The 23,805-nt window shown below is 52.9% G+C and overlaps 1 protein-coding gene across 2 annotated transcripts; it reads left to right on the plus strand.

The window, feature by feature from the left end:
• The first annotated feature begins 1,749 nt into the window (after positions 1–1,749).
• Man2a2 (mannosidase alpha class 2A member 2) lies at positions 1,750–23,250 on the plus strand. Of its 2 annotated transcripts, XM_050154025.1 has the most exons (24): positions 1,750–1,828; positions 2,142–2,339; positions 3,360–3,509; positions 4,188–4,445; positions 4,523–4,667; positions 4,784–4,955; positions 5,126–5,253; positions 5,477–5,650; positions 5,970–6,156; positions 8,280–8,457; positions 8,754–8,956; positions 9,098–9,280; positions 9,428–9,542; positions 9,751–9,818; positions 9,947–10,112; positions 11,206–11,442; positions 13,214–13,336; positions 13,607–13,721; positions 13,953–14,086; positions 14,628–14,769; positions 16,575–16,708; positions 19,353–19,547; positions 19,653–19,760; positions 20,661–23,250. In XM_050154025.1, exons 3-24 carry the CDS (start codon positions 3,378–3,380, stop codon positions 20,811–20,813), a joined length of 3,450 nt encoding a protein of 1,149 aa, XP_050009982.1. In that variant the 5' UTR covers positions 1,750–1,828; positions 2,142–2,339; positions 3,360–3,377; the 3' UTR covers positions 20,814–23,250. The 2 variants fall into 2 exon arrangements, with proteins under 2 accessions (XP_050009982.1, XP_050009981.1); XM_050154024.1 differs by lacking the exons at positions 1,750–1,828; positions 2,142–2,339 and having other exon boundaries at positions 2,370–3,509.
• Positions 23,251–23,805: the final 555 nt, after the last annotated feature.

The following is a 23,805-nucleotide window of genomic DNA, read 5'->3' on the forward strand; positions in this document are numbered from 1 at the left end:
GTGTGTGTGTGTGTGTGTGTGTGTGTGTGTGTGTGTGTATGCTCGTGCACTATGGTACAAGTGGGAGATCAGAGGACAGCTTGTAGGAGTCGGTTTTTTCCTTCCACTGTGTGGATTCTGGAGATCAAACTCAGGTCATCGGGTTCGGTGGCAAGCATCTTTACCCACTGAGCCATCTCACTGGCTTCTGGGTTCCTTTTATTTCAATAGGACAGGGTCTGGCTATACAGCCCTAGTTGGCCTGGCACTCTCCACGATCTGCCTGCCTCTACTTCTTGACTGCTGAGGTGCCAGGTTCTGGGTGCTTTTACAAGGAAGTGATAATCTGCTTTTTTAAAATTAATTTATTTTTATTGTATGTACATTGGTGTTTTGTCTGCATGTATGCCTGTGGCCTGTGTGAGGGTGTCAGATCCCCTGAAGGTAGAGGGTGCTGAAATTGAACTCAGCCTCTTTTTTTTTTTTTTTTTTTTTTGGTTTTTGAGACAGGGTTTCTCTGTAGCTTTGGAGCCTGTCCTGGAACTAGCTCTTGTAGACCAGGCTGGCCTTGAACTCATAGAGATCCACCTGCCTCTGCCTCCCGAGTGCTGGGATTAAAGGTGTGCGCCACCACCGCCCAGTTTGAACTCAACCCCTTGAAGAGCAACCAATGCTCTTAACCTCTAAACCATCTCTCCAGTCCCGATAATCTGCTTTCTAAGGGCTCGGCATTCATTAGCTGATCTTAATCTCACCAAAGCCCCATCTCCTGATATGGTCAAATAGGGGGAGAGAGTTTCCTGATGTGAACCTGGGATCAGGCACAGGCTAATCTAATGTTTTATCACGGTGTGTGGGACCTAGGCTGCTGTCCGGTGGCTGGGATCTTCTTGTCACAACCCCCCACTAGCCCAGTTTCAGTCACTAGCCCAGTCACGCAATAATTTTTAGTAATCTTTCTTTTGAAACAGGGTTTCAATGTGTAGCCCAGGATAGCTTCCAACTTGTGGTAATCCTCCTGTCTCACAGATGAAAGCTGTTTTTGTTTTGTTTTGTATTTTTGTCTTTATAGCTATGGCTATCCTGGAACTCACTATGTACACCAGGCTGGCCTCGAACTCAGAGATCAGCCTGCCTCTGCCTTCCAGGTGCTGGGACTAGGCATGATCTCCTTCGTCCAGCCAAACAGTAATCTTAAAAAATAGAAAAATATGAAATCCGTGAAGATGTTCATTGCAGTACAATGTCTTAAGTTGCAAATCTGAAACCTAGACGCCCAATAAAGGAGTAACCTTTAACAGTATGGTATGCCTTTCGCTCTCCGTGGCAGGAAATTTAGAGCCACCGGGAACGCACAGTACCCAGACGGAGGCGGCATCCCTTTGCCTAAGAAGCATCACTATGGAGCCAGGCTAGGGAGGCCACCACGCACCGCACGCGTTGTTCTGCCCTTTCTGTTAGTGACTATTTCTTGACTCTCGGAAGATCGTAAAGAAGTCTCGCGGCTCTGCCGGGGTTCCGCAGCGCGCGCCCTGCCCTTTCCACGGCTGCGGAGAGCGGCACAGCAGCCTTAGCGGACCCCTGTACCGACCCAGCAGGAGGCACCGCGGGAACCGGGCCGAGACGCTGGGAGGCGACCGCGCCTAGTGCTAGGGGGCGCTGCGGAGCCCGACGGGGCCCGGAGCTGGGGGACGCTGCGCGCGCTCCCCCGCGCCCCTCCTCCTCCCCCCCACGACCCGGCGCGCCGCTCGGCCCCGCGGCCGCTAGAGGCGGGAGCGCGGATCGAGCGCAGGAGCGCGCGGCCGGCCTGGCCCCGGCGGGAGCGCGGCTGCGGGGCCGAGCAGGAGCGGTGGGTGGGCAGGCCTCCGTCTCTGCCTGCGAAACTGCCCCGCGCGCGGGCGGGCGGGCTGCGGTCCCCGGGGATGCAAGCGGTGGCGGCGCGGCCGGCAGGGTCCCGAGCGGCGCGGAGGCCGGCCGCGTACGGTAACGGGCCAGGCGGTGTGCAGGCGATGACTCCTGCCTGCAGGCCGCGGGCGTTGCGGCCTCCAGGTGCCCGCTGAGCTCCGAGGGCCGGAGGGGGCTGGGCAGGCCTGCGTGGGCGGGGGACGACGACCCCGCGGCAGGTGCCTGCCCCCAACGGTGACCCAGCTCCTGCTCCCCAGCTCCGCCCTCTTTGGCCAGGACCCAATCTCCAGGGGCTAAAAATATTGCCCGGAGGCTCCCGAGCGGAATCAGTTGGCGCTAAGTAGGACGCAGGGTGAGGTGACAGAGATCTTCAGCACCAGAGCCCGAAGAGCAGACTCTAGAACGCGGTCCCGCCCACGCGCGTTCGGCAGCTAGCGTCCTCCCTCCGCCGGCAGGCAAGTGGGGGACCCGCGGGCAGTGGCAGCGGGCATTGTGGGTCCTTTCGAGTTGCTCCGTTTCCGAGAAGCAGCTCCCGGCCTCTGCTACCCTGGGGACTTTGAGTCTCGCCGCTGGCTTCTCAGGAGTCCCTGAACGCGCTCTGGAAGCCAGGACTGGAAGTTTTTGCACGGCAGGAATCAGTACTGCCAGGGTGAATACTAGAATACTAATTCTGGGTTGTGTTAGAAACGTGAGCATCTCTTTAAAAAGAAATCCATTCTGTATGCTTCCTGAGACAGGATCTGGGCCAGGCACTGTTTCTGCTGAGTAGCAAGCAGTCTGACCCAGGAGGTCAGAGCCGGGAGGCTAGCCTGTGTCTCCAGCCGGTGAATAGAAGCCTTGGTATTTATGCATCCGAAGGGAGGAAACACATGGCTAGGAAGCCTGGACAGACGTTCTCTGCGGGCAGAGTCCTGAGCAAGCTGTTTGTAATTAGTAGTTTTATAATGAAACGTGAGTCAGAGCTGGGACTCTGTTATCCCTACTTTTGTTTTTGTTTTAATATGTTATGCTTATTTATCTGTGTGCGTCTACACCACAGCAAACATGTGGTAGTCAATCAGAGGACAGTTGTAGAGGTTGGTGTTCTGCTTCCGCCCTCCGAGCCAAATGACTTAACTTGGTTGTCAGGCTTGGCTGAAAGTGCCTTTACCTCTTGAGCCGTCTCACCTGCCAGTGCCACACACACACACACACACACACACACACACACACACACACACGGTGTATCCAGGTTTTTATGGCTCTGCCTGAGGGGTAGCAGACCGACCTCCTGTCCGACAGAACCAGCCCCAGATATATGTGCAACTTGTGCGCTAGGAGTCGCGAGCAAGGTTTGGTTCTTGGGAGCTCTTTGGTTTTAACCAGAGTCAGGCACAAATAGGTGCTCCTTGGGAATTCAGAGGGTGCTTGCTAGGAAGTGCAACAGAAGGTTTTGCATGCCAGAACGACAGGTGGGGTGGCGTGTCTCCTGCCAGGTACATGTGGGGGTCAGCATGAAGTTGAAAAAGCAGGTGACGGTGTGTGGCGCTGCCATCTTCTGCGTCGCTGTCTTCTCGCTCTACCTGATGCTGGACCGAGTACAGCACGATCCCGCCAGACACCAGAGTGGTGGGAACTTCCCCAGGGTGAGTCACACCTTGTTCTCCTCAAATGCAAGTCACCTGGGCTTGGCATCTTCCCAGCTGTGTCAGGCTAGGACAAAAACACCCTCCCCCACCCCGTGGTCTTGGGGAGTACTCCTGGAGCCTCGGGCACGCATGCAGGCTACAGCTGAGTTATGCCTCCGCAGCCCAGGAGCACTCCTAGAGAGATTTTCCTTCCTTTGGAGGTGGGTTGCCCAAGGGCTGGTTCTTGCTAAACACAGGCTCCACCCCTGGGCTGTGCTGGCCACAGCAGGAGGTGAAAAGCAGCCTTGGTGGAGGAAGAAAAAGTGGCCGTGTGCATTGCTCGTCTGAGTTGAGTGCTTGGCAGACGCCGCTCATCGACTGTCGTGTTTCTTTGCCATTAAGCTGCCCTCAGCACCATGCTTGAGACAGGAAGTCCAGGCCGTTGAGCGCAGGCATGCGAGCTGAAACGTTTGCCCTCCATGAGCTGGAGGGTGACGCTACTTCCAGGCCCAGTGGACAGGAGTCTGTGGGGTGATGTGCGGTCCACTTCAGCCCTGTAGGCCCATGGTCCGACTTGGAGAGGGAATCACAGACCAGTCAGGCATCAATCAGGTGGTGGCCCCAAGCAGGAATTCTTCCTGTGTCTGTGACAGGGAGCTATATGAGTGATTCCTTTCTGTTCTTATTTTTTGGCAGAGCCAAATTTCTGTGCTGCAGAACCGGATCGAACAGCTGGAACAGCTGTTGGAGGAAAACCACGAGATCATTAGCCACATCAAGGACTCGGTGCTGGAGCTGACAGCCAATGCTGAGGGCCCACCAGCCCTACTGCCCTACCACACAGCCAATGGCTCCTGGGCTGTGCTCCCAGAGCCCCGGCCCAGCTTCTTCTCTGTCTCCCCCCAGGACTGCCAGTTTGCTTTGGGGGGCAGGGGTCAGAAGCCAGAGCTACAGGTAAGAGCTGGAGCTGGCGGGGAGAGGGGATCTCCTGTTGTTGTGGGTGGGCACTGAGCCGCGTTCCTCCCTGGCAGATGCTAACAGTGTCCGAAGACTTGCCGTTTGACAATGTGGAGGGTGGCGTGTGGAGACAAGGCTTTGACATCTCCTACAGCCCAAATGACTGGGACGCCGAAGACCTGCAGGTGTTTGTGGTACCCCACTCACACAACGATCCAGGTGAAGGCCCAGCAGGCCCCGGCGCCGGGGTGTGGGGCAGGCTTTCTGAGGACAGACGTGAGGGGTGCCGCTGACGTGTGCGGCATATTCAGAGGACCTTGCGTTGGCTCCCCCAGGCTGGATCAAGACTTTTGACAAGTACTACATGGAGCAAACCCAGCACATCCTCAATAGCATGGTTTCCAAGCTGCAGGAAGATCCCCGAAGACGCTTTCTCTGGGCAGAAGTCTCTTTCTTCGCCAAGTGGTGGGACAATATCAGCGCCCAAAAGAAGGCAGCAGTTCGAAGGTCAGTGGTAGCCAGGAAGGCGGGGGTGTCATTAAGCCCTGGCTCAGTGGGTTGGTCTTGTCTCCTGCCGTGGGTGCCAAGCTTGTGAGTATTCTCTGGCTGGAGGAGGCCAATGCATGCAGTCCCTGTCACCCTTCCCTGCCACACCCTGAGCGTGCCTTCATCCTTAGGCTGGTGGGAAACGGGCAGCTGGAGATTGCAACAGGCGGGTGGGTGATGCCCGATGAGGCCAACTCCCATTACTTTGCCTTGATTGACCAGCTCATCGAGGGACACCAGTGGCTGGAGAGGAACCTGGGTAAGTCCAGGCGTGGGAGCGTGGGAGCTAGACTCTGCCCCAGTGCTGGGCCTGAATGTGGTGGCAAGATGCTGTGAGGTACAGTGAACTGTTGGATGTTGTTCCTTCCCGGCTCATGCAGCCTGCCTGCTGGGCACGGCAGGAGCTGGCCTCCCGGGCACTAGGGAAGCCAGCAGCCAGTCCCTAAGGTATTCAGGGCCTTTGAAATCTGTGCTCTGCCCAGGTGCAACGCCTCGCTCGGGCTGGGCAGTGGACCCCTTTGGGCACAGCTCCACCATGCCTTACCTGCTGCGCCGTGCCAACCTGACCAGCATGCTGATTCAGAGGGTGCATTATGCCATCAAGAAGCACTTTGCTGCCACTCACAGCCTGGAGTTCATGTGGAGGCAGATGTGGGGTAAGGCCAGGGAGGGGCACGGGTCGTATAGCAGTGCGGTCTTTACTGGGGAAGGGGTGGTTCATTCCAATCAGCCCCTGTGTGAGTCCTGTTGACCTCCGCTGGTGTCTGGGGGCACATCTCCTGCAGGAGCTGTGGGTCTGGGGGCCCCGTGTCCTATTCCCAGTCTCCACATACTTAAAATCTTGAGTTTGGCCAGAGCCTCAGTGTCTCAGGGTTGCCTATCTATACGAATCTACACACGTGTGATGTCTTTGTAGCTAGCTGCTCACCCTGCCTGCCAGTGGCTGACCCTATGGTGTGTCTTCGTCTTCTGTAGATCCAGACACCAGCACAGACATCTTTTGCCACATGATGCCCTTCTACAGCTACGATGTACCACACACCTGTGGCCCTGATCCCAAGATCTGCTGCCAGTTTGATTTCAAACGCCTGCCTGGCGGGCGCATCAACTGCCCTTGGAAGGTGCCGCCCCGGGCTATTACAGAGGCCAACGTGGCAGACAGGTATCTGCTGTCAGCCCTGCTGGGACAAGAAGTGGGGTTTGGGGTTCTGGGCTGTGGAGCCCCAGGAGTATTCAATCCTCCTGCCTCTGTCTTCTGAGAATGGGGAACAGGTCTTTGCTACCACACCCGGCTGATGTTGACATTTTGCTCCTGGGGGGGGGGGGGGTTCTGGTCTTGGCTCTGTCAGTTGCATGATGCTGACCGTACCTGGAAGGAAGGGCAGACTCTGCAGGGAGAGTTTAGGCCATGCCTCTGCAGTAGCGACTCCTTACCGCCTCCCTGGGGAATAGAACTGGCGCTTAGCTTCCTTCCCAGAATGCTTTTACTTTCTTCAGTGAGGCTGCCTTCTGATGCCCTAATAGACTGGGAGATATCCCCCTCCCCCCATTTTTTTCTTTTTGAGACAGGATCTCATATTCCAGGCTGACTGGCCTCAAACATGCTTCCATGTCCTGAGTGCTGGGTTACAAGCATGACTCACTACACCTGGTTGCTGCAGGGGGTTTGTGAAGTGGGGTGCGCACTCTACCAGCTGAACTACATCCCCAGTCCTAGACAATTCTTTTTTATTTTCCTGAGACAGAGTCTCACTATTTAGTTCTGGCTTTCCCGTAACTCACTATATAAACCAGGCTGGCCTCAAACTCACAGAGATCCACCCGCCTCTGCCTCCCAAGTGTTGGGACTAAAGGCATGCGCCACTGTGCCAGGCACTTGCCCTGAACAGTTCTTATGTTGGTACTATTTCTTGCAACATTTCAACTGCTGTCTTTCATTTGACTTAGGTTCTCTGGGTCAGCTCCAGGTCGGGCAGGTGGACCTTATACTCACTGGGCCCAAATGCTGCTTAGATCCACCCAGTCCTGCGGAGAGCCTCTAATTTCTGAGAAAAAAGACCTGTCCCTTCTAAGAGAATAGTAAAGGACCTCAAAGATGTCACTGTGACTAAAATTAGACTCCTACAGAAGTATGAAGGTTGATCTAAATGTCACTTTAGCTAAAATGTTGAGAATGTGGTTAGTAGCAGCAGCAGTGGCTCATGCTAGCAATCCAAGCAAGCACCAAAGCCACTTTTCTTTCTTCTTTTTCTGTTTTTGGAGACAGGGTCTTGTCATGTAGCTCAGGCTGACCTCAGCTTCCAACAGTCCCCCTGCCTCAGTCTCCAAGTATGGGATTACAGGCACATGTCACTACACCTGGCAGAAACATGACTCTAATGACATTCTGTAAGGCTCTACTGGATAGATGATATAGATAAAAATAAATTTTCTCATACAGTTCAAGCAAAGCACCATTATTCATGTGTGTTTGGGGGCTATAGACAGTCTTATGTAGCTGGGGCTGTCCTTGAACTTGCTGTGTAGGTGAGGATGGGCTTGAACTACTGGTACCCCCAAAGTGCTGGGGTTACAGGCATGTGCTGCCACACCCAGCAGGCCTTCTCTGTATAGACCTGTCTGGCTTCAAACTTGGAACCTTCTTGCCTCAGCTTCCCAGGTACTGGGGTTACAAGGATGTGCTTCTGTGCCGAGCTTGTCTTGGGCGTCTTTTCTTTTGTTGAGACAGGATCTCACTGTGTCGCCTTGGCTGGCCTGGAACTCACTATATAGATCAGGCTGACCTCATAATCACAGCAATCTGCCTACCTTCTACCTCCCAAGTGCTAGAGTTAAAAGTGAATGCCACCAGGCGTAGTTTGAATTTGTGCGTGCCCACGTTTGTGGATGCATATGCAGGTCTGTGAGTGTGTATGGAGAGCCACAGTTAACATCAGAAATCTTCCTTGGTCTCGCTCCACCTTACTCCTTGAAAAGGTTTCTCAGGTGAACCCAGAGCCCATCTCCAGTGTGGGCTGGTCTAGCTATGCAGCTGGCTCTGGGGACCTTCTGAGCTTTGTGCTTATAGTCAGGCCTCCATGCCCACTGGCATTTACATGTTTGGGGGTGTGTGTCCCAAACCCCAGTCCTCATGCTTGTGTGGCAAACATTTTATTCCCCGAGCCACCTCCCTACCACCCTCACCGATCTTTTTTTTTTTTTTTTTTTTTTTTTTTCGCGACGATCCTCACCGATCTTTTTAAGCCTAGGACTTCATGTTGCGCTTGTGACCGTCTGTGTTTCCAGGGCAGCCCTGCTCCTGGACCAGTACCGGAAGAAGTCCCGACTTTTCCGCAGCAACGTCCTCCTTGTACCACTGGGTGATGACTTCCGCTATGACAAGCCCCAGGAGTGGGATGCCCAGTTCTTCAACTACCAGCGGCTCTTTGACTTCCTCAACAGCAAGCCTGAGCTCCATGTGCAGGTGGGAGGCTGTGCAGATGGCAGTGTAGCACTCTTGATGCAGCCTGATCCTTCCTCTACCTGCCCTGCTGCTGAGTGCTCCAGGTCATTCCCAATCCTGGGCACGGTTCCTGTGTGGATCAGAATGCATCCCCAAGTTCCCCAGCGCTTGCTAGGCCCTGAAGAGCAGGACTTAGAGATTTCCTGCCCTTTGCTAGACAAAGTCCTCACCTGGGCACACACCTGCAGCATTGTGGAATGGTAGCCAGAGCTCCCAGGAGGCTCTGTAATTGATGGGAGTGTTTTGTGTCCCTACAGGCCCAGTTCGGGACCCTCTCTGAGTATTTTGATGCCCTGTATAAGAGGACAGGAGTGGAGCCCGGTGCCAGGCCTCCAGGGTTTCCTGTGCTGAGTGGAGATTTCTTCTCCTATGCTGACCGGGAGGACCATTACTGGACAGGCTATTACACTTCCCGGCCTTTCTACAAGAGCTTGGACCGAGTCCTAGAAGCCCACCTGCGGTGAGACCTGCCGCCTTCCCTTGTTGAGTGCAAGTTAGTTAACCTTTGCGGAGTAGCAGGAGAGGACCTTGCCAGTGTGGGGGTGACCCTTGGGCAAGGTTGAACAGGAGAGGAAGGGCTCTGACTTCTTTCTCTGGGTAGTGGGGCAGAGGTTCTATACAGCTTGGCTGTGGCTCATGCCCGCCGCTCTGGACTGGCTGGCCAGTACCCGGTGTCTGATTTTGCTCTTCTGACGGAAGCTCGGCGCACACTGGGGCTCTTCCAGCACCACGATGCCATCACTGGAACTGCCAAGGAGGCAGTGGTGGTAGACTATGGAGTCAGGTAGGTGCCACCCCCACGTCCTTCACCATTTCAAAGAGAGGCTATGTGGGTGGTTGGTGGGTGGGCTGCCAGGGGCTGGTCCTGCTGGTGTGGCAGACAGCCTCCCCATGGCTGTCTTCTCTCTGCTTTCTCTCTTGCCCTCTGCAGGCTGCTGCGGTCCCTGGTTAGCCTGAAGCAGGTCATCATCAATGCTGCCCACTATCTGGTGCTGGGAGACAAGGAAGCCTACGGATTTGACCCTGGGACACCCTTCCTTCAAATGGTGAGCCCCTTGCTACATCTGCTCGAGAGATCCTGTGGTTTGGGTGGGTACTACCTCGAGAGCCGCTGTTGCTGGGTGCTGTGCCTCTTTTGTCTTCTTTGCTCTGCAGTGCAAACTCCATGCTTATGGTTCATATCCTGGACAGGTTGGGGTGGGGAGGAGGTTGAGCCCAGCCATTCATTCTTTCTTCCTGCTCACGTCACTGCAGGACGAGAGCCGTTCAAGTCACGATGCCCTGCCAGAGCGCACAGTGATCCAGCTGGACTCCTCACCCAGGTGAGTCAGGCCTGGCAAGGCTCACAGAGGCACCCTCCACTCCCCAGAACAAGGGGGCCTTGCTCTGGCTGCTGCTTCTGCCCTGCCAATGCAGCAAGCTCCCGGGTCAGCCCACCTTCCACCCACAGGTTTGTGGTGCTATTTAACCCGCTGGAACAGGAGAGGCTCAGTGTGGTGTCCCTGCTGGTCAACTCCCCAAGGGTGCGAGTCCTTTCCGAGGCGGGTCAGCCCCTCTCTGTGCAGATCAGTGTGCACTGGAGCTCGGCCACTAACCTGGTCCCCGATGTCTACCAGGTGAGGCAGGGCTCAGCCCTCCCTGCTCATCAGTACCTCTCCTGGGCCTCCCTCCCCACCAACACTCGCTTCCTATTCCTCTGCTGCGCTCTGCTTGCTCCCCAGGATGGAGGCAGGTGGCTTAGGGAGAGGCATTGCCCAAAGGACAGTCACTCTTGGGATCTGAGTATCCTTAAAAGGATGGCGAGGACACTGTGGTCATAATTATAGCACAGATGGCAGCAACAGTGCCCTCGGCTGCTCAGCAAGTGTTTGTTTACTTTGTTGTGATGGGGTCTTGCATGTTGCCCAAGCTGGTCTCTTAATTCCTGGACACAGCTTCTAAAGATGATTTATTATTGTTGACTTATGTATTTCATCTGTAATATGGATGAAAAATAAATGCTCAGACATAGTTCATGGCAGGCACGGCTTCATTTGCTTAAATACTCAATTTGTTAAGATTGTTTTTAAAGACAGGCCTCACTGTGTAGTTTAGCTCGGCTTCAGGCTTGCTTTCCTCTGCTTCAGCCTCCTGACTGTTGGGGTACAGCAATGTACCCCCCAGCTTTCATCAAACTCTTATGAGTGTACAGAGTGATGCCACCCTCATTTCACCAGAAGCAGAGGTGCAGAGAGGTTGTGCTACCTGCCTAAGGTTGCTCAGACAGTCTGTGAAGTTAGCTTGCTTCAGACTCTGGGCTCTCAGCTGAGTGCTGTGCCCCTTTGCTGACAGGCGTGTGAAATAACACTGTGGCTCAGAAACAGGATACCAAAGCAGATAGGACTTTACAGACAGAAATGCAAGGTTCCATGCTTAGCTTCAGAAAACAGAATGTCGGGAGGTGCACGCCTTTAATCCCAGCACTCTGGAAGCCGAGGCAGTTTGAGGCCAGCCTGGTCTACAAAGTGAGTTCTAGGGACAGCCAGGGATGTTACACAGAGAAATCCTGTCTCAAAAAAATCAGAAAAAAATTGAAAGCCAAAAAAAAAAAAAAAAAAAAAAAACCCAACAACCCAGAAAACAGAATGTGGAGGTGTGGAGGTCCAGGATGGTGGAGAAGTCTGGACTGCTGCTTCTCTGCTCATTGCTTCTTTCCGCTCCTGGACTCAGGTGTCGGTGCCCATCCGCCTGCCAGCCCTGGGCCTGGGTGTGCTGCAGCTGCAGCCAGATCTCGATGGGCCCTACACGCTGACGTCTTCCGTACGCGTCTACCTGAACGGTGCGAAGCTGTCCATCGGCAGGCAAGCAGCCTTCCCTCTCCGTGTCGTGGACTCCAGCCCCAGTGACTTCGCCATCAGCAATCGCTACATGCAGGTCTGGTTCTCCGGCCCTACTGGGCTCCTCAAGGTAAGGGCCAGGCCTGGGTCGGTGGGGAGGGAGCAGAGAAGGGCATGGGCATCAGGAGGCTGTGTACAGTTGTTCTGGCCCCATGTGTCCCCAGTTGCCTGACTCACAGAGGCTTGGGTGTGAGCTTTCACAGTTCTCAAGCTGACAGCAGGCACGGCTGAGCACATTAACCGTCTGCTACTGTGTCTGCAACTTGTAAAGAAGAAAAGGTTTATTACAGTTTGTGAGCATTGAGCCTGCGGTTAGGCAGGCCCGTTGCATTTGGGCCTGTAGTTAGGCAGCACATCACAGCAAGGAACACATCTCAGGAAAGTAAATTACGGCACAGCCAGGATGCAGGAGAGAGGTTGGGTGTGCTGGTGCATACCAAGATTTCAGCAGTGGAAGGGCAGAAGCAAGAGGCCACAAGTTCAAGGTCATCTTTGGCTGCATAGCAAGGCCAACCTGAACTATCGTGAGACCCTTGTCTCAAAAAGTTTAAAGAAAGAAGTTGGGTTTGATCACATACATTTTCAATTCTTACACTTGAGAGACCGAGTTGGGGTGTGTGTGTGTGTGTGTCCTCTGTAAATTCAAGGCCAGCTTGCTCTACGTGGTGAGTTCCAGGAAAGCCAGTGAAATGGTACCTCAAAATAAATGGAGGGAGGGAGGAAGGAAGGAAAAATAAAAAGGGACTGGTCGGGACTACACAAAGAAACCCTGTCTCAGAAAAAAAAAAAAGGTGAGGGCTGGAGTTGCATGCTAGATTAAGCAGTCTACCATCGGAGCTACAAGAAGCTACCGGATGCGGTAGCACATGCCTGTAATCCCAGCATGGGGAGGTGAAGGCAGGAAGATCAGAAGTTACAGTCAGCCTTAGCTGGGTTGTGGTAACACACCTTTAATGCCAGCACTCAGGAGACAGGGGCAGTTGGATCTCGAAGCCAGCCTGGTTTACAGACTAAGTTCTAGGATAGCCAGGTCTACACAGAAAAACCCTGTCTCAAGAAAAACAAAAAAGACGTGGGCTAGAGAGATAGCTCAAAGGTTAAGAGCACTGGCTGCTTTTCCTGAAGCCCTGAGTTCAGGTCCACAACCACACAGTGGGTCACAACCATCTGTAGTGAGGTCTGGTGCCCAGTAGGCAAACATGCATAATAAATAAATCTTTTTTTTTTTTTTTTTTTTTTTTTGGTTTTTCAAGACGGGGTTTCTCTGTAGCTTTGGAGCCTGTTCTAGAACTAGCTCTTTTTTTTTTTTTTTTAAGATTTATTTATTTTTATTATGTATACAGTATTCTCAATGCTCTGCCTGCAGGCCAGAAGAGAGCACCAGATCTCATTACAGATGGTTGTGAGCCACCATGTGGTTGCTGGGAATTGAACTCAGGACCTTTGGAAGAGCAGGATGGTGCTCTTAACCACTGAGCCATCTCTCCAGCCCTGGAGCTAGCTCTTGTAGACCATGCTGGCCTCAAACTCTCAAGAGATCCACCTGCCTCCCGAGTGCTGGGATTAAAGGTGTGCGCCACCACTGCCTGGCTTATAAATAAATCTTAAAACAAAAAACAAGAAACAAGAAAGAAAAAGTAGGAGGGAAGTGATTGAGTCCCGATGGATGTCTCCACCTCCTCTTTTAGCAGCAGTCAGGGAACAAGCCCTTACCACACAGACCTAAGATCCCAGCTGTAGCACTGGGCTTGGCTCCTGAGGGGAAGTCAGTCCCTACCCTCCCAGGGGGAGACCTGACATGCTGGTGTGGGGCCAGGGGTCAGGGCTGTGTTCTTTGGCAGAGCATCCGAAGGGTGGACGAGGAGCAGGAGCAGCAGATGGACATGAAGTTCCTCATCTACGGCACCCGCACATCCAAAGACAAGAGTGGTGCCTACCTCTTCCTGCCGGATAGCGAGGCTAAGGTACCTGCGATGGCTCCCACAGTCTGCGGGGTCTCATGGATTGGGAGGCCCTGGCATCCCTTCAGTCTCTGCCTCCTGTGTCTTGCCTGCCTGTCCTTGTCTTCGTTGCCATGTGGAGGTGAACTGTGGTCTTAACCATGGCTCTGGGCCTGCTCAGCACAGGTGCAGGCCAGAGCACTGGGACAGGGACTTCTGTCGCCCCACTCTGGGTTGGTGCTGTCACTGTGTACTCTGTACTGTGGGTTCAGTGCCCCCATGCTCTTTTCCCAGCCCTACGTCCCCAAGAAGCCTCCTGTGCTGCGTGTCACCGAAGGCCCGTTCTTCTCGGAGGTGGCTGCATATTACGAGCATTTTCACCAAGTGATCCGACTTTATAACCTGCCAGGTGAGCCCTGCAGGTGGGGAGGGTCCCAAGGAGACGCAGGCTGGCACCCGTCCCTCTTCTGCCCCATCTCTGCTGACAAACAGATGTGTCATCTGACATGGATGTTTGATTCTCTTGCGGGAAAATCCAATGGACTGTGGCCCGGAAGCTCCCAGGAGGAGGGTGGTGGAGCCTTCCCCGGCTAGTCTCTCAGGCTGTGCTCACCTCACTTCTGGCTGTCCCTGTGTGCAGGGGTAGAGGGGCTGTCTCTGGACATGGCGTTCCTGGTAGACATCAGGGACTATGTGAACAAGGAGCTGGCCCTACGCATTCACACGGACATTGACAGCCAGGGTACTTTCTTCACAGACCTCAATGGCTTTCAGGTAACTCCTGGGCCCCATAGAACTTGGGCTGCTTTTGGCCTCCAGTGCTGTGGGGAGGGGGCCAAGGACTGGGGGTCAGTATGGGGCCAGTGAGGTGGCTCAGTGGGTAAAGGCTCTTGATCAGGCCTGGCAACCTGAGCTCAATTCCTGGAACCCTGGTAAAGGTGGAATGAGAGAACCCATTCCACAGAGTTCTCCTCTGACTTGCACATGTGTGCTGTGGCACACACACTACTGTGCACACGTTATATACATGTTATATACATACACTCAATTAAGAAAAAATAGCTGGGCGGTGGTGGTGCATGCCTTTAATCCCAATACTTGGGAGGCAAAGAAAGGGAGATCTCTTGAGTTCAAAGCCAGCCTGATCTACAGAGTGAGTTCTGGGACAACCAGGGCTACACAGAGAAACCCTGTCTTAAGAAAAAACAAATAATAACAAAAACAAAAATAATAGCCAGAAATGCCTTCACACTGAGGAGCCTTCAGAACATAAATCAGACATCATTCCTGGCTGGCCTTGAACTCCTCTCTGCAGGTACAGCCCCGGAGGTATCTAAAGAAGTTGCCCCTGCAGGCTAACTTTTACCCCATGCCCGTCATGGCCTATATCCAAGATGCACAGAGGCGCCTCACGCTGCACACTGCCCAGGCCCTGGGTGTCTCCAGCCTCGGTGATGGTGAGTAGGGAACCAGCCTCCCTTTGCCTCAGAGAGTCCTCTGTTGGCTTGCCTCCCCTCTCTCTAAACCCCATCATCCCAAAGCTTGGGAAGGGGTGAGCCATCTACAGCTCCTGTCAGTCACAGTTGGGCATCCTCCCCTTTGGGGGAAGAAGCTGGGGATTGAAGGGTTAGTCTCAGCTGAGGGGCACAACTCTTTTTTCTTTCCTTTTATTTTTGAGGCAGGGTTTTTATGTGTAGCTCTGGCTGTCCTGGAACTTTCTCTGTAAATTAGGCTGGCCTCGAATTTAGAGAGATCCATCTGCCTCTGCCTCCTGTGCTGGAATTAAAGGTGTGTGCTCCCACCAGGCAGATCACCAGGCAGATGATTCCAGTGTCATACTTAGAAAAGGAGAAATGTCTGTATTTCCTCCTAATGGTCAGTATGTATGTATGTGTTGTTTTTTTTTTTTTTGTTTTTGTTTTATGTTCATCAAGACATGGTTTCTCTGTAGCTTTGGAGCCTGCCCTGAAACTAGCTTTTAGACCAGGCTGGCTTCGAACTCACAGAGATCCACCTGCCTCAGCCTCTTGAGTACTGGGATTAAAGGCATATGCCACTGTCACCCAGCTGACATTCTTACTAATCAAAGGAAGAGTTCTAGGCCTAGTAGCTTAGACACGTAACCTCAGCTCTTTGGAGGCCGAGATAGGAAGATCCTAAATTCAAACTCAGTCTGGGCCATTTGGTGAGACTTTGTCTGAAGGTTTAACTCTGTGCTGGATGACCTGCACGGCACGAGCAGGGTGTGAGCCTCTCTGCTCAGTACTGGAGAGAGTAAGAAGCCAGCAGGGATAAGGCCAAGGCCCCCTGTCCCCTGAGATATCTACAGCCTTGGGACAAAATGAGCAGTCACTCAGGGACTCTTCTGTCTGTGGGGCACAGAGGCCGTGAGGGCTGAACTGAGTGCAGGGTTAAGGCTTGCCACAATTGTGCTGAGTGTTGTACTTACTTCCTCCGTGGGAGGAGTGTGGCTCCCCTGTAGTCTGCCAGGATGTTTTTGAGCTCTGTCTGTCTCAGAACTCCTGAATGCAGCCCATTGTCCTTGCTCAGTCAGCTGTCTGTCCCTCTGGGACATGGGGCATTAAGGAATGATTATATTCTAGGCAAGGAACCTATTTTAGGGCTGGGGACAGCTTCCTGTGTCTGCTCAGAGGAGAAAGCCACAGCGAGTACAGAGATCAGAAAAGGACTGTGGAGATGAAAGGGAAACCTGAGCCTCTGTGGTGGAGGCTGCTCAGGGCAGCTGTGGGGAAAGCGTTTTTTTCCCTCTGGTCCATAGGCTTTGCAGTGAGGGCCCTCCCCCAGCACATCCCATGGGTAGTCCTCCTCTGTCTCACTGGAGGCCTTGCTCACCTCACCTCATATGCCTTCTGCCTGTTTCACCACAGCCTGCAGATTCTGATGGGCTCTGCAGCAGTACGACAGACAGGCCTCTCAGTTTTCTGTCCGCTGGCTCTTTACCGTGTTCTTTGTGGCCTGACCCCAAGAGGTTTCCTGTTGATCTAGGCCCAGGGCCCAGGTCTTAGTCCTGAGTCACAGAGGGGAACTGCCATGGTCAGAACTCCCCTTTCGGGTCCTCCTGTCTCTTCACCTGCACTCTGCTCTCCCAGTACTAGGAGTCCATCATTCTCTCCTGAGTGACTCAGCTTGTCTGTCTCACTGCGCTTTTCCCTGAGTACCTGAGGTGGAGAGTCGGCTCCCAAGGCCTGTGTCTGCTGAGACCTGGGCTTGGCAAGCTGGAGCTCACTGTTACCGTCCCCAGGCCAGCTGGAGGTGATCTTGGACCGACGACTGATGCAGGATGACAACCGGGGTCTAGGCCAAGGGCTCAAAGACAACAAGATCACCTGCAACCACTTCCGCCTCCTGTTAGAACGGCGAACCATGGGCCATGAGGTAAGATCTGGGCCCGTTGTCCAGCGAGCTAATGTAGGTTCAGCCCCGTGGGGGACCCTGTGGTTTCCCGAATGTAGCTGGAGGAGTAGAGAGTACAGCTTCAATCTTGTGCTGAGGCAGGGGCCATATGGCGTCTGCTGACCCCTCTCGTGCAGCTTGGCAGCCCCTCCCCCACCACGCTTTCACCTTGCCCCTGTCATGTTCATCCTCCGCCTTTCTCTTTGCTGCCCCTCATCGTCCCCCTCCAGCCCTAGCATTTCCTAACCCCGACACAGCCCTGCTCATCTCTTGGCTTTCTTTGCCTCACAGCCTGGCTTTTTCTCCAAACTGGCAGCCTTGTTTAGGTGTTTGATCTTTTCCAGCAGCCCAAAGGGTGAGGGTGGCCTGGGGTGAGCAGACCAGGCCCTGTAGCTGGACTCTGCTGCCCAGCACCCCGCAGGGCAGGTGCGGCTTAGCTACTTACTATAGCAGGACTAGTCTGTAGGTGCTGAGCCCCTGCTGTGCTGCAACCCGGGCCTACTAGAGGAGCAGGCTGGGGAGCTGCTCTAAGAGTAAAAGTCTAGGGCAGAAGTGGGGTCTGGCTGGGCCCGCAGCGCCAAGGCAGCATGGCTGAGGAGATGGCTGCCTGAATCAGCAGTCCCCAGGCTCCGCTTCAGTGAGAGGGCAGCGGTGACGGTGCCAGTGGGCTGGTTGTGACTTTAGACGGGGGCAGTGCGGACGAGCATGGCAGCCGCCGTCCACATGTGCAGCCCAGTACTCTGCGCATGTTAGGCAAGTGTGCTACCGCTAAGTCTCAGTCATGTTTTTAGGTTTGTTTTTGGTGTGTGTGTGTGTGTGTGTGTGTGTGTGTGTGCTTGAGACAGGTTCTTGGGGCTGGAGAGATGGCTCGGCGGTTAAGGGCACTGGCTGCTCTTCCAGAAGATGCAGGTTCAATTCCCAGCTCCCACAAGGCAGCTCACAACTGTCTATAACTCCAGTTCCAGGGGATCCGACACCCTCACACAGACATGCATGCAGACCAAACACCAATGCACATAAAAATAAATAAATATTTAAAAAGTTTGTGAGACAGGGTCTTATGTAGCTTAGGCTGCCCTCCTGTTTTGGTCTCACTGTTGCCTAGGCTGGCCTTGAACTGCTGAGTTCAAGTGAGCATCCAGTCTCAGCCCCCTAGTAGCTAAGACTATATGCCATCATGCCCAGTTATGTATGCCTGTTTACTTACTTGTTTTTTGAGACAAGGTCTCGTGTAGCCCAGGCTAGCCTCATCCTCCTGCCTTTATTTCCCAAGGGTTAGAATTATAGGAGTTATCCACCATGTTTGTTTTGTTTTGTTTTAATATGTAGCTACTCAAATGAATTCAGATGAAATAAGTTGAGGTTTTCACTCAACACTAACCATGCTCCTTGGGCCAGGTGTGGTGACATGTCTTCAACTCAGGTAGGTGTTCAGCAGACAGAGGCAGGTGGATCTCTGTGAGGGTGAAGCCTGGTCTGCCTAGGGAGTTCAGGGCAGTTGATATTACATAGTGAGACCCTGTCTCAGAACCAAAAGAATAAAAAACAAAATTGTAAGGAGCTGGAGAGATGGCTTAGTGGTTAAGCGCATTGACTGCTCTTCTGGAGGACCCATGTTTGATCTTCACTCACAGGGCAGCTCAGGGCCATCTGTAATTCCAGTTCAAGGAATGGAGTGTCTTCTCTTGGCCTCCAGGAGCACTGCACACATGAAGTGCACAGACATATATGCAGGCAACATCACACATATATGGGGGGGGCACATCACACACACTAATAATAATAAGTTGTTTGTTTAAATTACATTAAGACCCCAGTGGTTCTAGGTAGTCAGTGGCTATCACAGAAGGCATTTCTGCTGTATCAGAAAACTCCGTGAGCCAGTGCTAGGCTAGAGCATGGTGGGAGGAAGGGACAGGGCAGGCTACAGAGTGCCCGGACAGAGTCTGAGACCATGGAAGGACTTGAGCGAGGAGGGATGTCATTTGCCCTCAGCTGTCAGGACCGTGGCTCTCCGGGGAAACAAGGAAGGGATGACAGATTTAAGATGTTGATAGGAATCCTTAGGGACTTGAACTAAGCCAAGGGTCGGAAAATGAAGTTGGAGTGGCAGTCTGTGTTGAAGACATTGCAGAAACAAAATGGAAGAGGAATAACCACCCTGCCTGGGCTTGAAGGGAGAAGGGAGACTGTATATAGGACACTCAGAGGGGGTGCCGGGGTCAGGGGTCAGCGTATAGAAATATAGTGGCTGCGGAGAGAAGTCCCACGTAAGCCTGTGAATGTGGCATCCTGGGAGCCACCTGAGGGGTGGTCTTCACTCCAGCTGGTGGACCTGAGGGTCAGACTGGCACTGTGGATGTGGCATCTAACCGTGGGATGGTTACAACACTGTCACTATGAGAAGCCTGTCTGTCTGTCGTCCCTTCCTCCTCTCTGTGCGCTGGCCACACTAGTGAGAACACAAGAAGTAGCCACTCATGAAGGGTTGGCAGTTTGGGGCCCGGAACCAGGCAGTCAGAGTCCAGGTGAAGCGGGAAAGCTGTTTAGAAAGGATCTGGCATGTCTCCCCTTCTTCACCCTTTAGCCTGGCTCCCCTCACCTACATTTTGGGTTCATCTTGCAGGTCCAAGATGAGCGCTCTACCAGCTACCCGTCCCTCCTCAGCCACCTGACTTCCATGTACCTCAACATGCCTCCGCTCTCCTTGCCTGTGGCCAAGAGGCAGGTCACCAGCCCTGCTCTGCGCTCTTTTCACCCTTTGGCCTCCCCACTGCCCTGTGACTTCCACCTACTCAATCTGCGCACACTCCCAGCTGAGGTAAGTGTTCCGGTGAGTGCTAGCCCTCACCACCAGGTTCTGGCCTTGCCCTCTGGGCAGAAGTGTGGCTGACCCTCCATTGCCCTTGCCCTGACTGTCTTCCAGGACACCCTGCCCTCGGCTGATGCTGCACTCCTCCTACACCGCAAGGGTTTTGACTGTGGCCTTGAGGCCAAGAACCTGGGCTTCAACTGTACCACAAGCCAAGGCAAGGTGAGCAAGGCCCAGGGGTGGAGGCAGGACCCTTTGTCAAGACGGTGAAGCTGGATCTTCTGCAATAGCAGAACTGAGAACTTAGAGGGAGGCTGGCCTGGGGCTCGGCAGTAGGGTGAGAGGAGAAGGCATAACCTCAGGGCTCCTCAGAAACAAAGGAGAGGCTGTTGATGGGTTTTTAGTATTGAGTTGGCCATGAGCAGTTTCAGACAAGGCTCTGAACTAGAAGTCAGGAGGAGGGGGCCTGTACCGAGCATGATGGGAAATTGAGAATGAAGAACTGCTGCACCTTTCAAAGTGTTAGTCTGCCCTGGTAACCGAGAAGTGAATCCAGACATAGTCCTTGTTCTCAAACACAGCTTGGTGTCCAGGCTACTCCGGTGCCTGGATAGGCTCCCGACTTGAGCAGAGCCTGTCTGAGGTGTGTTGCTTCAGAGAAGACTGTAGCTTCCGTGAGATCAGTTCCTTCTTACTTTTTATATTTATTTATTTATTTATTTATTTATTTATTTATTTATTTATTTATTTATTTATTTATTTATTTATTGTGTTTTTATTCTTGAGACAAGGTCTTATGTAGGCTGGATACAATCTTACTTTGTGGCCAAAGCTGAGTTGAACTCCTGAGCCACCTGAGTCCACCTCCCAAGAGCTACAGTCATGTGTCGCCATCTTAGCGCTACTTTCTCTCAAAGATTTGACAGAAAGCCAGGTGTGGCGGCTCACAATACCATCCCAGCACTCAGGAGACTGAGATGGGATTGCTGTGAGTTGGAGGGCAGCCTTGATGACAGTGTGGGACCCTGTATTAAAAAAACTAAAAGGTGGTACTGGCTGTGAGGAAGAACTTAGCCCAGTGTTGGCGGTGCCCAGCTCAGCCTGCCTCCTCTCTCTTCACAGCTGGCCCTGGGGAGCCTCTTCCATGGCCTGGATGTGGTGTTTCTTCAGCCGACCTCTTTGACCTTGCTGTACCCTCTGGCCTCACCCTCCAACAGCACTGACATCTTTCTGGAGCCCATGGAGATCGGCACCTTCCGCCTCCGCTTGGGTTAGGTTAGGGCTTCTTGTGGCCTGAAGAGAAAGTGCATCCACAGAGACTGCCTCTTAGCACCAGGATGGGTTGGGCAGGTCACACTAGTATCACATCCTGTTCTGCCTCTCAGAACTGTGACGGACTGGGCTCTGCCCTTACTTTGTCTATTGCTGCTTCTGTGTTTGGGACAACCCGCACATCGGTGGTGGGCAGATGCCGGTGAGACAAGGGAGAAGAGGTTCTTTGGGTTGTGAGTAGGTACCCAGCGGGGCACAGGCTCAGGCTCCCATTCTTTTCCCAAAATGGGATGTAGGAAGAGTCGGGGCAAACAGAAGAGGTCAAGGAAGCTGAGGGAACAGCCCAGTGCCAGGTGACTGCACTTAGGAGCTAGCTCTGGGGGAGGTCCTATGGTGACAGAGACCCCGCATGTCCTTCTGCGAAGCACAGGAGCAGAAAGATTCTGGGAGAAGGGCATAGGGTCCCATGATTAGTGAAGTGGAGGAGCGGATGGGATCCCTAGCTCTCCCAAGAGCCTAAAGACCTTGCTGCTTTCTGCTCTGCCTCTGCTCTAAGTGCCACTGAGCCTGTATGCCCCAGCTAGTGACTGCTGGGCGGCAGGAAGGACTTGCTTGGGACTCCAAATCAAGGCCAGAGGCCATAGAACACTTCGGGTGCCCATGCCTGCCCTGCGCTGGTCCTCTGGTGATGTGCTGGTTGGTGGCAGGGGTGAGAAGTATCTCCCATCCTCCCTGCTGCTTCATCTCACACACTGCTCTCTACAAGTTCCTGTCATGGGGTTCTGGAAAGTTCCTTTCCCTAGAAAGGAAACGGAGCTGCCAAGACCCCTGTGCTTGGATATCTTGGAAATGCTGGGTCCAGTGGCAGGTTGAGAAGGTTCATCTTTGTTCCATCTGCAGAATTATTGCCTTCCTGGTGTGTGGGACAAAGAAAATGGAGAAAAAATTAGGAGGCTGTATGCGTCATTTTAGCTTCAATTAATAGTGAATTTGTCTATAAATGATAAACAGAGTTGGTAAAAGAGAAACTCCATCCCTTACGAAATCTTAGTAAGCCATGATTAGAAAGAAGCATCGTCTAGATAAAGGTCCCTATTACCAGTAACAATGGCTCCTAAAGAACCAAACAGCACAGGCATGCTCCTGAGAGTCAGAAATTAGCTGGGGGCGTGCCGTTATTTAGCAGGGTTCCCGGGTCGCTAACCCCTGCAGTTGAGCAGATGGGGCCAAGGAAGAGTCCCGACTGCCACTGTTTTTAAACCACAAGCTACCTAGAAACCAGCGTCACCCGAAGACCCAGCAAGGCAGTCTGTGAGTTGCCTGAGTGCTGCCCACACTCCTGTAAAGACTGGTTCTTCCCAAGTCAGCCCATAAAATCAATGTAATTCCAGCAAGATTGGATACTTTGTGGAATTCTGCCAGTTCTGACATTCATTTGGAAGAGTACAGGAGGACATGAGGTAGTTCTGAATGGCAGTGGTGGTGTGCGCCTGGTGGGTCCAAGGTGGGCAGAAGGCACTTGTCTTTGAGTCCTGCCAGCATGAATTCAGTTGTCATGCAGGTCAGAGAGACTGCTGGGGCAGCACGGAAGTTCAGACAGACCCAGCACACAGACGTGGGTACATGGTTTTAGGTGCAGGGAGGGAGAGATGGATTGTTTAATAAATAGTTCCCTGAGACAGCTAGCTAGCTGTTAGTTGGAACTCTACCTCAGTTTCCCAAAAACTAGGTCTAGAGGGAAAAACAACAATATTTTGAGAAATATATATATTGAGACAGGGTCTCCCTGTGTAGCTCTGGCTGTCCTGGAATTCACTATGTAGACTAAGCTGGCCTCAGAGTCACAGAGGTCCCCACCTGCTGCTGGGACTAAAGGCATGTGCCATCACACCTAGCAAGAAAATATATTTTTATACCTGATGTAGGACATTCTTTTCTAGATATAACATGGAACCTTAACATATAATAGGGGGAACGACTAAAAAAATAGATTTTGCCACAAAAAAAAAAATGAGAGCATGTTATAGGAAACGGGTTAACACCCACCTGTGCAGGTGGGCAAGCATCTGCAGCAGGTAGGCACTGCAGGAGAAAAAGCTTGCTCGGCTCCTCAGAGAGCATCACTAGGGTCTGCCCAGCGGTCACCCGAAGATTCAGTAGTGACAGGTCCTCCAGAGTGCACGCAGCCAGGCTCAGGCCTGGGTTCCTAGTCAGGTCTCAGTGAAGAAAACCATGATGCGTGGGAAGGGCTTAGCATAGGGCCTGGGCTCAAGACAGGTGTGGGTGGGAGTTTCTGTCCCGAAACGCGTTAGGAAAGAGTATGAAGCCGCTGTTAGAGCAAGTCTTGTTTGCTGGTATATGGTTTGTAGTCCAATGACAGAGGAGACTCTGTGAACCCCTAGGAAATTAGCAGAATAAAGGATACTCTTTGGAGGTCTTAGATGTGCAGTAAAGTTAATGCCACACAAAAGTGTCTGGGGACGGGGTCTTTAGCGCATCCCAGATTTGCCATGGAGAACCAGGTTTGCTGTCAGTCTGCCATCTTCCTGCCTCTGCTGCCCACGCTGGTGTTCCCTAGTCCAGTATTTCTTAGAGCAGCGTTGTTCAGAATGTCCCGTCAGCAGAGTTGCTTCTGGAAAGTGCAGGTTTCTGTCCTGTCCTCAATAGATAGGGCTATTTCTTCAGTCTGGGCGCTGAAGTGATGTGCGCGCAGAGCCACGTGCACCTGGATAAAGAAACAGAAACTTGCTCTACAACACAGGAAGAAAAAAAGACAATTCTGGGAGTAAGGCCAAAAAATTTGTTTGGGTTTGTTGTGTGTGTGTGTTGTTTTGGTTTTTTTGTTGTTGTTTTGTCTGTTGTTTTCTGAGACAGCACAAGCTGGCTTCCAATTTACAGAAATCCTCCTGCCTCAGCCTCCCAAGTGTGGGATTACAGGTGCATGCCACCATAACCTGGCTCCTATTGGTTTCAGTAACAAGCAGTCCAGTGAATG

This window comes from Alexandromys fortis, unplaced genomic scaffold, assembly GCF_014885135.2.
Source record: "Alexandromys fortis isolate MF-2015 unplaced genomic scaffold, M_Fortis_MF-2015_v1.1 scaffold_86, whole genome shotgun sequence".
NCBI lineage: Eukaryota > Metazoa > Chordata > Mammalia > Rodentia > Cricetidae > Alexandromys > Alexandromys fortis.

Excerpts from the sequence above, each read along its gene's own strand:
- Man2a2 (XM_050154024.1), top strand. The coding sequence starts at position 3,321 with ATGCCAGAACGACAGGTGGGGTGGCGTGTCTCCTGCCAGGTACATGTG. Across the intron at positions 4,956-5,125 it reads AAGAAGGCAGCAGTTCGAAG|GCTGGTGGGAAACGGGCAGC; the intron begins GTCAGTGGTAGC and ends CTTCATCCTTAG. Across the intron at positions 16,709-19,352 it reads GGCGAACCATGGGCCATGAG|GTCCAAGATGAGCGCTCTAC; the intron begins GTAAGATCTGGG and ends TTCATCTTGCAG.